The sequence below is a fragment of the Rhinolophus sinicus genome, chromosome 8, assembly GCF_057876585.1.
Source record: "Rhinolophus sinicus isolate RSI-liver-muscle chromosome 8, RSI-T2T, whole genome shotgun sequence".
Lineage (NCBI taxonomy): Eukaryota > Metazoa > Chordata > Mammalia > Chiroptera > Rhinolophidae > Rhinolophus > Rhinolophus sinicus.
The window spans coordinates 65,933,275-65,948,457 of record NC_142508.1 but is presented as its reverse complement, the minus strand read 5'-3'; the positions used below and the strand labels follow the sequence as shown (position 1 = coordinate 65,948,457).

At 55.9% G+C, this 15,183-nt stretch overlaps 1 protein-coding gene across 1 annotated transcript; it reads right to left on the bottom strand.

Annotated features, from left to right (window-relative positions):
• Positions 1-2,328: 2,328 nt before the first annotated feature.
• CDH16 (cadherin 16) lies at positions 2,329-12,257 on the bottom strand. Its single transcript, XM_074314772.2, has 19 exons — positions 12,102-12,257; positions 11,618-11,691; positions 11,072-11,129; positions 10,701-10,784; positions 10,127-10,282; positions 9,919-10,057; positions 9,415-9,573; positions 8,380-8,576; positions 7,615-7,737; positions 7,246-7,396; positions 6,757-6,984; positions 6,586-6,662; positions 6,327-6,515; positions 5,984-6,225; positions 5,254-5,387; positions 4,166-4,408; positions 3,898-4,005; positions 3,498-3,614; positions 2,329-2,698 (listed from the first exon to the last, which is right to left on the bottom strand). Exons 3-19 carry the CDS (start codon positions 11,114-11,116, stop codon positions 2,601-2,603), a joined length of 2,490 nt encoding a protein of 829 aa, XP_074170873.1. The 5' UTR covers positions 11,117-11,129; positions 11,618-11,691; positions 12,102-12,257; the 3' UTR covers positions 2,329-2,600.
• Positions 12,258-15,183: the final 2,926 nt, after the last annotated feature.

The window sequence follows — 15,183 nt, the reverse complement described above, 5'->3', positions numbered from 1 at the left end:
GGGGGTGTGTCTTGCCCTGGGTCACCCAACAGGGCCATGTAGGGGCTGGAGTTGGGGCCCACTCCCTCCCAAAAGCCTGGTCCTCACATTCTCTTCCTGCCGTGCTAAATGTGTTTTGTGAGGATTACCTCATGTAGTCCTCCCAACATCTCCATTTTAGTGAGGCCCATTTTATCAACAAGTACACCAAAGCTCAGAAAGGTGAAGTGATTCACCTGAGAACACACAGCAAGGATGCATCACATGTTCTTCTGCCCACACCGAGCCGCCAGTTATCACCCACCATGCCCTAGCAGAGTCTAGGCCTTGCCAGCTTGACGAGGAAAGCCCACCTCATTAGTGTGACTCTCCACAAGCGTGTGCTGACCCACCACCAAGCCCATAAACCAGTGCTAGCTTCATGTTTCTCTCCCTTTGTGACCTAGGAGAAGCCATACCCCCACTCCGACCCTTACTTTCCTCTACAAATGAGCTGAGGATCACAGGAGTGGCTTATGAGATGCTCAGGGAAACTGAGCCTGTGTCATTGGGGGTTGTGGACCTTGTGGTCAATCCCAGTATTGACACAATCAGAGAGTGGCCCTGGGGCCTGGAGGCCCAAGAAAGAAGCCTTAAACTGGGGCAGATGCTTTAATTTGCCCTGGTATCCTGTCATCCATTTTTTCCTTTTTTGGTGCCCCACTCACCTGCTCACTAACGCATCCATCCATCCATTTACCCACCCACTGATCCATCCATCCATCCACCCATCTACCCATCCATCCATGTACCAACCCAACCATCCATTCATTCATACACCTACCCACCTTTCCACCTGTCTATCCATCCAGAACAAGGACCCAAAAAGCAAATAATTCTGAGGTTCCAGCTCAGGTGCTGCATTCTACTGGCTGGATGAATTGGGGAGATTCCTCCACCTCTTTGTGATTCATTCTCCTAAAGAAGGAACTGGCCTGGGTGATCTCTAAGGCCCTTCTGGGAGCTCTCATGGAGCAGAGACCAGTTGAAGGCGGTGGACACATCTGGAGATGTAACAAACCTTGGCCAGACAGTCCCACCTTGTGCCCTATTCCCAAGACTCTCAGCTGCAACACTTAACCTCCTTGATCTTCAGGATACTCCACTGGAAAATGAAGCCAGTAATCCCACAGTGCACGTTGATGGGAAGATTAGATTAGATGCTGCCTTCAAAGAGCTTTGTACCCTGAAGACTTATAAGTGGGTGCAGACCTAGCGGAGGATCCTGGGAAAGGGGCAGGAAGCTCTGCTTGGACCACAATAGTGGGCAGAGCCTCCAGTGTGGGGTCCTGGGCCCAGAACGGCTAGAACCAGCCTCAGAGTCCATCCCTAGGCTGGGGATACTGGCTGAGACTCACAGGCTCCCCCAGGCCAACCAGGATGCCCGCCCCATCTCTCTTGGCTCGCATCCCACAGAATCTGCCAGGAGTGGAGAGATTATCACCTAAAAATAGGGCCTGGGCCCCACTGAAGTTGTTTTTCTCCCTTCCCCGTGATTTACCATCATCAGCTCAGGGTGCCTGGGACAGCAAGTCCCACCTTGGCTCCCCAGAGACTGTTGGCATGGGGTTGTGGGGAATCAGCATGTGTCTGGGGTCAGTTAAGGGTCAGGGATTAGCGGTCAGTCTGGAGGTGTGGCTAGGGTTCAGCAGGGCACCAGGGCAGTGGCTCAATCTTGGGCCAGGGGATGGGGTTACCTGGGGCAGGGGTAGCCATGGGGGTTTCTATCCTACCCCAGGTATCCATCTGAGTGATTCCCCCTTCTCTGACTTGCTGCAGACTCCCCTTGTGCTCATCAGCCGGTGTGTGAAACCCAAAAGTGCCTTGGGGCCAGCACTGGGGCAGAAGAACCCATCCCCAGCCTCACCTCTCCTGTTACAGCCCCATGGGGCCTTCACAATTCTTGCCCAAACCCCTTCTGAGACTGAGGGACTTCTACCCACCCGTGTGCAGGTGACTCATGTATAGGAACATGAGCACAGGACATGGACTTACAAAGTGTCCTCTCATAGCAAAGCTGATATGCAGAAAAACACAGAAATGACACTCTCGAGGACGACCTCCTCAACCATCACCTGGACAGACTTGACCCATCCAGGGTCTACAGCCAGTGGTCTCCGAATGCCCATGGAAATGACCCACCCTCCTCTAGCGTCGAGATCTCACCAAGAGCCCATATGATACCCCCGTGACTTTTCCTACTGGGGACCCCCACTTGTCCTTCAAGTCCCCAAGCCCTTTCTGTGCAGCAGGAAATAAAGAAAGGATAAAGGGGCAGGTGGACACAGTGAACGCACGCGCACACACACGGACCTTTGGCCATGGGCACAGCCATCCCTGAGGGCCCATACCCAGCTCTCCGAGGTTTTATTATTGAACAAACATGCCAACATTTGGAGCACTCCTGCGGGCAGCCCATAAAGCCAGTGTGCAGACATGTCTGGTGGTGTTGCCTCCACCCCAGGGCAGGTGAAGGGACTTCTGTTCTGTCCTGCTCCCCATGTTGCTGTGTGCTGGGTCCTCTCCCAGTGGATTCAGATGGAGCTAGAGGCCAACCTCCCAGCTGGGGCTGCCTGGACCGTTCAAACTGCTGCCTTCAGGGGCACGCTGTCCACTGGCTGATCAAGGTCCTTCTTCCTTGCCAGAGTCAAGTGGGTGAATATGAGGATGAGGAAGATGCCTGAGGGGCCCGAAAGGGATGGATCAGTCCTTAGAAGAAGCCGTGGGACGTGTCCATCACTAGGGCCTCCCCATTATTGGTATTGGTTTAATAAGGAGGCAGTTTCCCAGACAGCATCCCCAAGGCTGGGCTGGTATGACGCTGTGGCCCTAGTGCCTGAAGAAGCCTGACTTTTTGGCCTGCTTGGCTGGCACCAGGCCCTGCCCCCCTGAGGCTGCCCCAGAACACACCACCTCCCAGGTCCCCTTTTCTGGGAAACAGTTTGGGTGGGGGTCACCGGGGAGCCTGTGAGTTGTTCCCACGGACCTCTGAGAGAAAGCCACATGGTAGCATTGTGCTAGAACTAGCCAAGAAAACATTTGGGGTGGAAGGGCTGAAGGAAAAAAGACGATGGAGAGGGAGGCTTGGACTTAGGTTAGCAAGACCTGGGTTCTGCCACACCCTGGCTGTGTAACCTTAGACCAGTCACATAACCTCTCTGACCATCAGAGACTTCATCTGGAAGATGGGGAGATGCCAGGATTCTACAAGGTTGTAGGGATGATTCAATGCAATAATCCTATGCTTGGCATTGAGCCTGACACACAGTCACTGGGTAATAATGTAACAGTAAATGCTGTTACTAATGGTGATGATGATGAGTGTGACAACAGGAGGAAAAGTATAATGACTAGGAGAGTTGGCAGAGGTTCCTTCTCCAGCCCAGGGGGCACGATGGGGACAGGGCCACTGTTTATGTGGAGGCTGTGGCTTTGGCCATCCATTGCCCTCCCCCGTACAGGAGCCCAGCCTCTGTTACCGATTGCTGTCAGCGTGCCCACGAGGATGCCCACCGCCGACAGCTTCGTGGGCATGCCCTTCATGCGGCCCACCTTGCGCATACACTGCCTCTCCATGTTGCAGCGGCACACGATCACTGGGGGCAAGCACGGGGGGAAGGTAAGGGCGGAGGGGAAGGGCTCCCCAGCCGCTTGGAGCCCCCAGCATGGCCCAGCTGGCTGGTATGTGTCTTTTTTGGCACGCGTACATTCATGTGGGGAAAGGGATGCATGCTCCTCTGTGCACGTGCCTGGGTGCACGTGAGTCTGTATGCCCGGCCGCAGGTGTGCACAGGCTATACTGTCTGTGTGAGCCTGCATGCATTTGTACCCAGCCCCTCCACCAGCAGCCAGTGGTTCCTTCAGGAGCCCTGGCCTCACCTCGGACCTGGAGTTGCCACATCTGGCCATTGCGGCTGACAACGACAGGGATTACGTGTTCACGTGGCTCCACCCAATGCAGGGCCAGGGTGAGGTAGGCGTGAGAACCTGTTGGAACCATGTGACCAGAGTCACTAGCCTGGACAGGCCCTTTGGGGGCTGCTCTCCTTAGGCCCAGCTCCACCCTCGCAGTAGAAGGGCATCTCACTTCCAAGTGCCACCCCTCCCTGCCTGGGCCACAGCCTCCCCGCCTTCCCCCACCACACACCATTGAGAGCATGGAGGCGCCAATCTCGCTGCACCGTAGGGTTGGGACCAAGGGCAAAGCTGTAGGGACTGTCCCCATTGGTCTGGTCGGGGTCCTCACTGGGTCCACTGACAACCACGCCATGGTTCTGGCGGGGTGTGCAGAGGTGTCGACTGGGCACAGGGATCAGAGTTGGGGCCAGGGCAGAAGAGGCCTTCAGGAAGTGGATCACGAGTGTCACAGAGGTGCTTAGTGTCGGCTCGCCTGCAGAGGAAGCACTGCTGAGCTGGCCTGGGCCCTTGTGGAGGCCGGCGTGAGTCCAGAGTCCCTGGGCTGGTCCTTTTCCCAACAGCCCATCATCTCGCCTTGCAGATTCCCCTGCCAGCCCCCCTCCCCCCACGCTACCTCTCCTTTCCATCCCTATCATCAATCCCCACGCCAGTCTCGTCCTCACAATGCACTTCATCCCCTTCACTATCCAAACCGCTGCCAGACCTTTCTGTGCCTTTCTGGATGCCAAGCTTGCCCTCACCACGCCACCACCATCAGTCACACTACTGGTGCCAGGACGCAACAATGTGGAGATGTCTTGACTGGAAAGGAGCTCATCCCTGTTGGGTCTGTGTTACAGCACAGAACAGCCCAGCTCAGAGCTGAAAACTGCCTCCCTGGGCCAGCTCTTTATCCTGTCCAAGTGGCATTCAGAGTCCTCCACATCTGGCCTCAGTGTCCCATTCAGGCCCACCTCCTAGCTCACCTGTCCCAGGAGACAGCCCCTGGCCCTCCTTCCATCTGCCCAGTCCCACACCCTCTGCTCCCAGCCTGTGTCTGAAGCTGACACCTTGAGAGGCCCTCTGGGGTGAAAGGGTCCTCTGAGATTGCAAGTGTCCGGCTCGGGAGGGTGATCCGAGAGGGAAGGCAGAGGCCAGACGAACGTCTTAGCCAGGTCTTAGAGAGGGACCCTGGACCCAGCCCCTCATTCCTCCCTCCTGCCTGAGGCAAAGTAGATGCCAGCAGGGGCCCCAGGGAGGCAGCTTGGTCCTGCCTATCCATCTGTCTGTCTGAGGAGTGTATTAATTCCAGAGGCCCCCACCGCCGCCTGGCCATACCTGCATCCTGGGCCTCCACGAGCACTGTGTACCGGTCCCCAGGCCGGGCTCCCTGCAGAGGCCGGGCCGTGTGCACCTCCCCGGAGACCTCTTTGATGCAGAGCCAGCCTTCTGAGTCATTGACCAGGGAAAACCTGAGGCCCAGAGAAGATGGGGGTAGTGAGGAGGCACTGGGACCATATATGGGGTCTTTCCCAGAGACCTCCAAGGCCGTGTGACCTGCTCAAGTTCCACAGCCTCTCTGTGACTTGGGGGTGGCAGCAGTGCCCCCCACACCTAGTCTCTCTCCCCAGCTTCAGGGACTCGTAGGAGGTCAGGGCTTGAAAGGGTACTGTGGGTGGGGAAGGGACCCTCAGAGCCTGGGGGACCTGACTCAACTCCACTAGTCCCAGGTCACCCCAACAAAGGGCCAGGATGGGGCCAGAACCTAGGACAGCCTTGTCTGGATGAGGGGATGGGCTGGAGGAGGGCCCCGTCCAGGCAGCACAAAGAGGCACCGTCTGAGGTCTCACGGGGTCCAAACACCCCTCTCCATGTCCTGTCCAGTTCACCCAGCCCTGATCCCACACTGCCCATGCCCAAGCCCACCCCCACCCCCCAGCCCCAGGAGTCACAATCTTGGCATTAGCCACGGTCTGAGGAATATTCCAAGCCACCTCTAGGGCCCTGGGGTCATCCCTGGGGAGCAGGGGAGGTCCAGCTCAGGGAAGGGGCTGGGTTTCTGGCTCACCTGAGGGGACTGCTCATGGGGTCTGAGGGCTGAATCGTCAGTAGGAGGGAGCCGGCTGGGGTGCTGACTGGGACACTGGCTTCGTAGCTCTCTTGGTCCAACTTGAGGGGTGGCACCACCCTCTCCACCAGCAGAGTCACTGTGGCTGTGGCTCCAGGGCCCGGGCTTGGCCCCACCAGTTCTGCCACACTCCGCACCACCACCACCAGCTTGTGACTTGGAGCTGCCTCATAGCTGAGGTTCTAGAACAGTGGGGCCTGGGTCACTGTGTGGGCCGGGGTGCAGCATACTTGTGCATGCATGAGTGCACATGTGTGCCCCTCTCCTACCCCCAGCCCCTTACCCTGAGGAGTCGCAGTTGGGCATGACCAGAATCTGGCTCCCAATCCAGGCCAAAGGTCCCGTCCATATTCCCTGCCTCAATGGCAAAGTCCATGAGGCGAAAAGCAGGCTCAAGGTCGGCATCAGTGGCCATGAGTGTGGCCACCAGAGTCCCAGGCTTTGTGTCTTCAGGGAGGCTTATGGGCTCAATCTGGAGACATTTGGAGGGGCCGTGAGTCCCCCATCAGCGCCTTCCCAAGGCCTCCTCCCCTGCTGCTTACCTGGGAAGTGATGAACTCGGGAGCATGGTCATTGATGTCCGTGACTGTGACAGCAACCTCACAGGTGCTGCTGAGGCCTGAGGCAGGGGAGGGCATGTTGGGGAGGCCAAGATAGGAACAAAGGGGGCTAGGAGACTGGGTCGCCATCAGGGTCACCGTCAGGGCACTTACCGCCCTCTGCTCCTCCTAGGTCGACGGCCAACACCTGAATCAGGAAGTTCTGGCCAGCATGGAGTGGACGAGGTCCCAGTGTCACACTGCCTGAGGTGGAGTCTAGCTCAAAGGAACTCCCTTCTGTCCCCTCCTCAGGTTCAGGGCTCAGCAGCCGATACACAACGTGAGAATTGGGGGAGTCAGGGGCATCCAGGTCCTCTGCTAGCAGCCTAGTCACCTCCGTGCCTGCAAAGACAGCACCCACCTGAGTGGGACCAGGGCCCAGTCTGGAGGCCTTACTTCACCCACTCCTCTTTTGTACTGGACTAAATCTGAGTGCATGAGCGTGTGTGTGTGCGCGTGAGTGTGTGTGTGTGTGTGTGTGTGTGTGTGTGTGTGTGTGTTGTGGGAGGACATTGAGGCTGGCCCCATCTCAAAGAAGAGCAAGACGGATGGTTCATAGGGACTTCACCCTTCCCCCAGCTCCTGACAAGAACCGTAGCCCACCTGGGGAGCTGAGCTCAGGGATGCTGATTGAGGCACCAGGTGAGGGGCAAACAGGCACGTTATCATTCTCGTCCATCACAACCACCTGCAGCTGCAGAGCTTCTGTGTAGTCCTCACCGCGGGTGTTCTGAGCCCGCACCTGGAGCAGGTACTGTAGTAGGCAGTGGGGGGGGGGGGGGGCGTCAGATGAAGGCCAAGGGCAGCTTCAGCCTGGCCTGGGTCTGGGTTCCCTTCTGGTGGCCAGCTCCAGCTCTTCTGGGCACTCTTGCACTGCCTCCGTGCCTGAGGTGAATGTGATACCCCCAGAAGCTAACCAGTCAGTGACCAAGCACCCCTTAGTCAGCCCTCCTGGCTTCCCCCTCACCTCACCTCAGCCTGAGCTTCTCGGTCCAGCTCCCTGGTCACGTAGAGTTTCCCTTCTGCATCCACATCAAAGGGTCCAGGGGGCTGGCTCTCCAGGTGATAATGGACATTCCCCCCACTCCAGTGTACCTAGGAAAGGGACACAGAATGAGAGCAGCCCAGGACAAGAGGCAAGGACAGCCTGTGTCAGCCCTTATTGCCCAACTGTTCCCAGGTGGGAAGACTGGGCCCCGATTACTGTGTGACCCCAGGCAAGTTGCTGTCCTCCCTGGAGTCCAGGGAGGGTCCTTCTGTTTGGGGCACTTGTGGTTGTGGCAGTTCCATGGTGGCCTTGCCCTGGTCCAAGCCTGGACCCTGCCCAAAGTGCCTGAATGACCAGGTTGTTTAATTCTCTGCCCTCTTGGCTGGGCCTGACCCCAGGGCATTCCTAGAAGAGGCCTGAAACATTCCTGTTCTGGGTGACAATCCCCATGGCAGCAGGGAGGTGGCAGCTGTTCCTCCTGAGGAAGCCTGGGGCAAGGTCAGGAGGTCAGAACACAGAGCCACACCTGTCAGAAGATAACAGGTGAAGGGCTGTGAGCCTGGTCCCAGGACCTTGAATGCCCCAATGCATGATGAGAACTGATAGGGACAGTGGAGGGAGAAGCACAGGTAGGGGAGGCAGAGAAGTCAAGCTGGGCCCTTGGACCCACCCCCCAAAATCTCCATGAGACTCAGGCCCAGCTATACCATCCAGGGGGCTATTTTCGCCGCTGACAGCCACTTACTCACCTGCGCAACCTGGTGTGGGTACGAAACTTTGAGGTTCTCTGCCAGGTGGACAGGATCTAGGGGCAGCCACGTGCTCTCTACTACAGAGACATCTATGATGGCTGTAGCCTGGTGGCCCGACGCCTGGTCGCCCATATCTTTGACCTGTACCAACAGCTGGTAGGGTCCCTCCAGGGCCTGGTCTAGGCTGGTGCTCCCTAGAAGGGACAGGGTGGTCAGCTGAGCTAAAGGCCATGTTCAGGGCACCCTTCTCAGCAAGGTACCAAGCACAAAGCCAAGCATATGGCAGGTGTTCAGGATATGCTTTTGGCCAAGGGATGAGAAGGACTTTTATCTCTACTGTGAGCAGCCAAGCGGGACCTGATAGTCTCCAAAGTCATTTGCATACCTATCCACACAACGAATGACTAATGGACTGGATGGGTGAATTACCAGGATGTGGTGGGGTGGGGTAGAAGCACATGGGTGGATGGGTAGATGAGCAGATGACTGGTGGATGAATGGATGACTGATCAGGTAGGTGGATGGGGGTTTAGGGAGCAGTAGATGAATGGGGATTTGGGTGTGTGGATGGGTTAGCTTGGGTGGATGTTTGGGTAAATGGACTGCATATATAGTTGGGTGGTAGATAAGTGAGTGGGTAGCTAGCTGGGGTCTGGGGGTATGATTAGTTTTCCTCCCAGCCCGTGCCTCTGGTCTGAACTCCCACGTCCAGGTCTCTCTTGCTGTCAGTCCAAAGGTCTCCCAGCAACATCCTAGGCTAACCTCCCTCAGGTCTCTCCTATCCTTGTACCTTAGACCTGAGTCTCCAGAATGTAGAGCTGAGATACTCCATCCACACCATTTCTTAACTCTCCATGCAGGGTCTTGCCTCCAAGTGTTGTTCAAGCATGGCTTTTTGCCTTATTATTCTCTCCATCTAGAATGCTCTTTCCTCATCTTTATCTCTCAAGCTCCAACCCGTCCTTCTATTACCACCTTCCTTCCTCAGCTTCCCCTGACCCTCCCTCCCCATCACTCCCAGCTCAGGCTTACCCTTAGGGCTGAGGGCCAGAGCCCCCAGCTGAGGCTCCAGCTGGAACATGTCTGGGGAAGGCTGGGCTGGGGCCTGGTTCAGGATGTGGAATCGGAGATCCGAGTTGGCTGTGCCTGGCTCATCCCCATCTGAAGCCTCAAGGAAGAGGAAGGGAATGCCTGGTGTGTATGGAGAGGGCAAACCTAAGGGTTGGGGAGGGTGGGAGTGTCTCCCATGCCTCCCTATTGCTCCCTGGTCCTTCCTTCCATATCCATCATCATATCAGGACTCGAGGTGAGCCATGGCATTTCATCCCACTTCACAGATGAGCAAACTGAGGCCCAAAAAGGATGGATTCACCTGAACACCCTCAGTGAAATACAGAATGGGACAAAAATGGGAGGGGCAGCTTGGCCCCCTAGCTGCCTTGTCCCTATGCCAACTCTCTGGCAATCTTTTTACTCTCTGCTCTCTTGTCAGTGCCCACCTGACCTTGCAGTGAGCCGGCTGCCCTGGGGACTCACCAGGCCTGGTACCCTGGCTCAGATGAACTCTGTAGATGGCCTGGGAGAAATGGGGCACCTGGTCATTCTCATCCTTCACATGCACAAGCACAAGCTGTGGGCCCCACAAGACGCGTCCTTCCTCATTCTCCAGGGTGACCTGCAGGGAAGGGTAGTCAGTGCCCTGCTCCACCTTCACTGCTGTCCCCTACTCCTTGCCCAGCCCTACCTGTAGCCTGTATTCTGCCTGTTCCTCTCGGTCCAGGGCCCTTGTCACCAGCAGGAAGCCAGACTCTGGATCCACAGCAAAGAGGCCCTCAGTTGCTATGCCTGAGTTTCCTGACAGCACAATCTGGCCTTCAGCTTCCTCACGGGGCAGCAGCAGCTGGTAGGGGAGAACAAAAGTAAAGGGGGGGGCAGGCCTGGGGGATGGCCCCAGCACCCAATGGTCCCGTTTTATATATGGGAAAACTGACTCAGAGAGAGCTAGCAGTTACCTGAGGTCACACAGCCAGTAACAGGACTGAGGTTCAAAGCCAGAGCTCTTTCCCCTGTACCTGACGCTCCCTAATACTCCCTGCCATTCTTTCTAAAGCTTGAAACCCCTCCCCCAAATTTTCGTTCTTTAACTTAAAGCTCTACTTTTTTCGGGGATTAAAATCTTGCTAGTCATACATACTATATCACATATTTTCTGGATAGCAGTGTTTAAAAGTGAGCCAGAGCGAAAAGAGAAAGGAGTACTGAAGGTGGGGTAAAAATGACTCGGGGGGAGGATAACCCACCCCAGCGCTCAGGCTCACCTTGGTCAGGTACAAAGGAAAATTTCCACCATAGTTTTCCGGGACTTCTACGTATAGTTCTGCAAGCTGGGCCTCAGGGAGAGCCTGCGGGAAGATGCTCACCTTGTCCCCAGGCCCTATGTCCCTGACATGGGTGCTGGGGACCTGGCACAGAGGGGAACTTCTGCCCCTTCCCTGTGCCTGGCCATGCCATAGCCCATCCACCCTCTGGCCTTTGACTTCATGATGCCACAACAGGCCTATAGCCAGCTCTGACCCCTCCCCCAACTACTACCATCCATGGTCAGTGTAACTAGTCCAGGTGGAGTGGGGGGCAAGAGCACCAACACTCAAAGTCAGGATCTGAAGGAGGGGAGCAGGGCCCAGCTTACCTGGGGGACAGAGAGGCAAAGCAGCCACAGCCAGGCAGGGACCATGGTCGGGACACACCTGAGGGCCAAGGCAGTAAGAATCCAGCCCAGATTGCTGGGCAGGGGGTCCCTCCCATCACCTTCCCCCTAGAAAGTATTCCTTCTTTCATCCCCACTCAGCCCCAGGCCTTGGCTTCCCCAATCCCCATGGCATGTAACTGTTCCTCCTTCTTCAGCTACACCTCCTCCTACCTGGTCACTATGGGGCAGGCAACCAGGCCTCCTCCTGTGCCCTGTCCTTCTATGCTGTCCCAGCAACTATCAGAGATGCTCCTCCCTAACCCACCCACATGGACACTGTCACCACCCATTCCTACCCGTGTCCCCTGCCTCAGCTTATTCCAAACACATAGCCAGAGTGACCTCATGACAGACTCCTCTTCCTCCCCTTAGAAGGGCCTGTGGCTCCCCATTGCTTGCAGAGTAGCCTCCAGCTGCTCAGCCAGGCCCAGCCACCCTGCTGCCTCTTGGTTTACGCCCCCACAAGGATCTCCATGGGAGTTTTACCTCCAGACTTTTGTCTCCTTTCCACTTTAGCCTGCCCAGCTAGTGGATCCCAAAGTGGTAATTTCCCAGCAGCCCTGAAAAATCACAAAAGTTTGATGCTGGAAAGACCCTGACGATTCTGCAAGTCTCTTCCTGCAGTTTGCCTCATGTTGTAGGCAAGGCCTGAAGGACAGGGCCTGACCAAGGTCACAGAGGATTAACCGTAGGCAAATTCCTCCTGGCATAGAGGACACTTGGTTCAGGGTCTGCAGGACTGTTCTTCCTTCTGCTGTCATCCTTCAGACTCAGAGTCCCCTCAGGGCAGAAGACCTGTCCTCATCTCAGCATTTTCCAGCACTCAGCATAGAGCTGGGCACACAGAGCACAAACAACCAGTCCAATCTTCCCTGGACGACAGGAGCACAGGGCCGTGTTTCTCCTTCCCCCACCACCAACCCCACCTCAGCCCTGCCCACATCCCCACTCCCAACTCCTAGGCCCTCACCTGCTGGTGCCTGAAGCTGGCTCCCTTGGTCCAGCTGCCAGGCGAGAGGGCTCTTTCTCCAAGGAGCACTGGCCAGGCCAGGCCAGGTGGAGGAGGGCAAGGCACACACTTGAGCAGGTAGGCGTTCCGGCCACGCTTGCTCAGGAGTGGAAAACACCACTGGGCCCACAGCAGCAGGCCTAGCCCTGCCCAGCCCCCCAAGTTACTCATTGACTCTGGAAAGCTGGGGGCTGCTCAGCATCCGTGACTGCCAGCACCAGGCGGTGGGGAGAGCTTCAGCCTGGCACTCCTCTCACCTTACACAGCCCAGTGGGCACTTCTTAGCCCTCTGGGCTTGGACATTACAGTCTGCGAGTTTCACATCTGCAGATTCAACCAACTGTGGATTGCAAATATTCCAAAAAGAAATGATTACATTGTTGCTGACATGTCCTATTTGGTTAGGCCTATGATGGCTGTGTCTGTACTGAACATGTATAAACTTTTTGTCTTGCCATTATTCCTGAAACAATACAGTATAACAACTACTTACACAGCACTTACATTGTATTAAGTATTGTAAGATGATTTAAGTTTTAGGTATTATAAGATTAGGTGTTATAAGATGTTTATAAGATTTATTAAGTATTGTGGAGATGATTTAAAGTATACAGGAGGATGTGCATAGGTTACATGCAAATACTACACCATGTTCTATAAAGGACTTGAGCAGCCGCAGATTTTGGTATCTGTGGGGGTCCTGGAACCAATACTCTGTGGATACAGAAGGATGACTGTACTTTTTCTGTGGCTCCGGCCAGACTCGATCCCACTTCTCCTCCATGCACCAGCGTCTGTAGCTCCACCTTGGCCCACTCTGTTCCTTTTGTCTGGAATGCCTTTCCCACCCCTTCCTCTGTCTGGTAAACACCTGCTCAGGCATCACTACTCAGCTCAGATAGTCCCTTCTCCAGGAAACCTTCCCTGGGTTCCCAGGCTTATTCAGGGTTCTCGTGAAAATACCAAGCCCTCACCCCACACATGTGCCGCCTCTATCAATGCAGAGAGGACACCAGATTTTCATTGTCTGTCTCTTCCATCAGACTGGGAGTGCCTCCAGGGCAGCATTCAGCGCCCCGGGACCCGGCTGGCCCTTGTCGGGCCTCAGCAGCTCCCTGCTGGGTTGTGGAACTAAGACACAGAGCTGGGGGTTGCACATGAAGCACAGATAAGCAGTGCACGACCTGAACTGGGCCTTCAGGCCTCTAGACCACCCACCAGTGGACTGGGGGCGGGAGGAAAGTGGCCGTGAGTTCTCCTGAGGCTCCCTGTGTTCACATTAGCCCCTGGACACGGACAGGGCTGAAACAATGGACTGGCTGGTGCCTCTGAGAAGGAAAGAAAAGATTGAGCCAGCTCAGGTGACCTTGAGGGAATTGCAGAGCTGACCAGGGGCCCTTCCCCCAGTGAGGGCAGCCAAGCAGAGCCAAAAGAAGCTTCTGGGGCCTGGAAGCCCAGGACGAGGAGTGAGGGTGAGAAGGGTCACAAGGTCTCTCATCTCTCCTTGCCCTCAGTTTCCCATGGTCTGCCCCGAGTCCTTCCCACTATGTATCTGCTTAGTTTCTCTCAGGCTGGAGGCTGAGTCAGGACCCCTCAGCTGCCCCCAGCCTTGTCACAAGCTGAATGCCTGCCTCAGAGTCATTCAGGCTCCTCAGGCACCCCAACCTGGAGCAGTGCAGTATAGGGATATTGAGGGATCTCACACGTGTTAAGTTCTCACTACATGCCTGGCACTGCTCTAAGCACATACCTTCACCCACTCCATTCTGAAGGGGACATCATCCCCATGTCACACACTGGGGCACAGAGAGGTTGAGTGGCTTGCTGAGTGTCACACAGCCAATAAACAGCAGAGCCAGGAAATTCTGGATTCTTCTTCAGGCCTCAGGACCTTCACCTGCTCTAAGGAAACTATGCCCCCCACATGCCTTAGAGTATGTTGAAGGGTGGGAGTGGAGAGCAGCAGCAGCTGTGAGCAGTTAAAATTGCCTTGGGGGACATGTGGGTTAGTCACAGAGGTCACACAAGCTGAGGAGCAGCCTTCAAACCTCTTCCTACGGTTGAAAAATTGCAATCAGGATTCTAACCAAGTTGTGAGGGTTCCTAGTGGAATTAACTAATTGAGCTAATGAAGGAACGTATGGATCCCAGCCTTGCCCCAGGCTGCCTACAGGCTCTGGAGACTGGCAGACTTATATACCAGTCCCCACTCAGCCACTTCTACCCACGTTACCTTGGGCAAGTGTTTCTGTTCCCCATATGCCATTGCTGAATGGGGATACTCCTTCATGAAATGATATACGTGAAAGTCCCAGTAGGCACCTGTGCCTAGATGGGCTTCTCTGTCTGGATGTGGGCTGTGGGGAGACAAGCACACCTTTATCAGCGAACATGCACACGTTCCCTCTCATTCCAGGCAGGGAGGGCTCCAGGGACATGTTCCCACCAAGACCACATTAGCCAGTGCTGAGCATGGGAAGTTCTGGCCTGGCCACTCAGACTGGGGAGAACAGTGAGAGCCCCCTCAGTAGCCCAGCCTCAGCAGGGAAGTGGGGAGCGATGTGGAGTCAAGTCCAAGGGATGTGACTTCCTCACCCTACCTTTAACAAACTAGCTTCCTCCTTCCCCAGCCAGGGAGTCTCAAAGCCTTCCATAGTCACCCCACCTGAGAGGATTTGCAGCCCCTCCAGGGAAGCAGGGCAGAGACACCAGCCCAAGGGCCAGACCCAAGGTTACTGTTTGGCCACAAGACCTGAGGCGGGGCGTGGTCCCTCAAGCAGCCTCAGTTTCCCTTACATACAGTGGGGTGATTAAACCCTGGATCATCTGGGCAATGCCAGGCCCCAGTGCAGGAGAAGAAGTGGGATAACAGCTGGGAGGGGTTCGTGTCTCCTGCTGCTTGGACCCCCAACCAGACCCCAACCCACACTTGCTCCCTCTGACCCAGTGGGCTATATCCAGGCCCAAGCATTAGGATAGTCAAGGCCACACGCTGGGTGGGGCAGGGAGCCCTCATCCCTCAACTTAGGGAACCCTGCCTGGT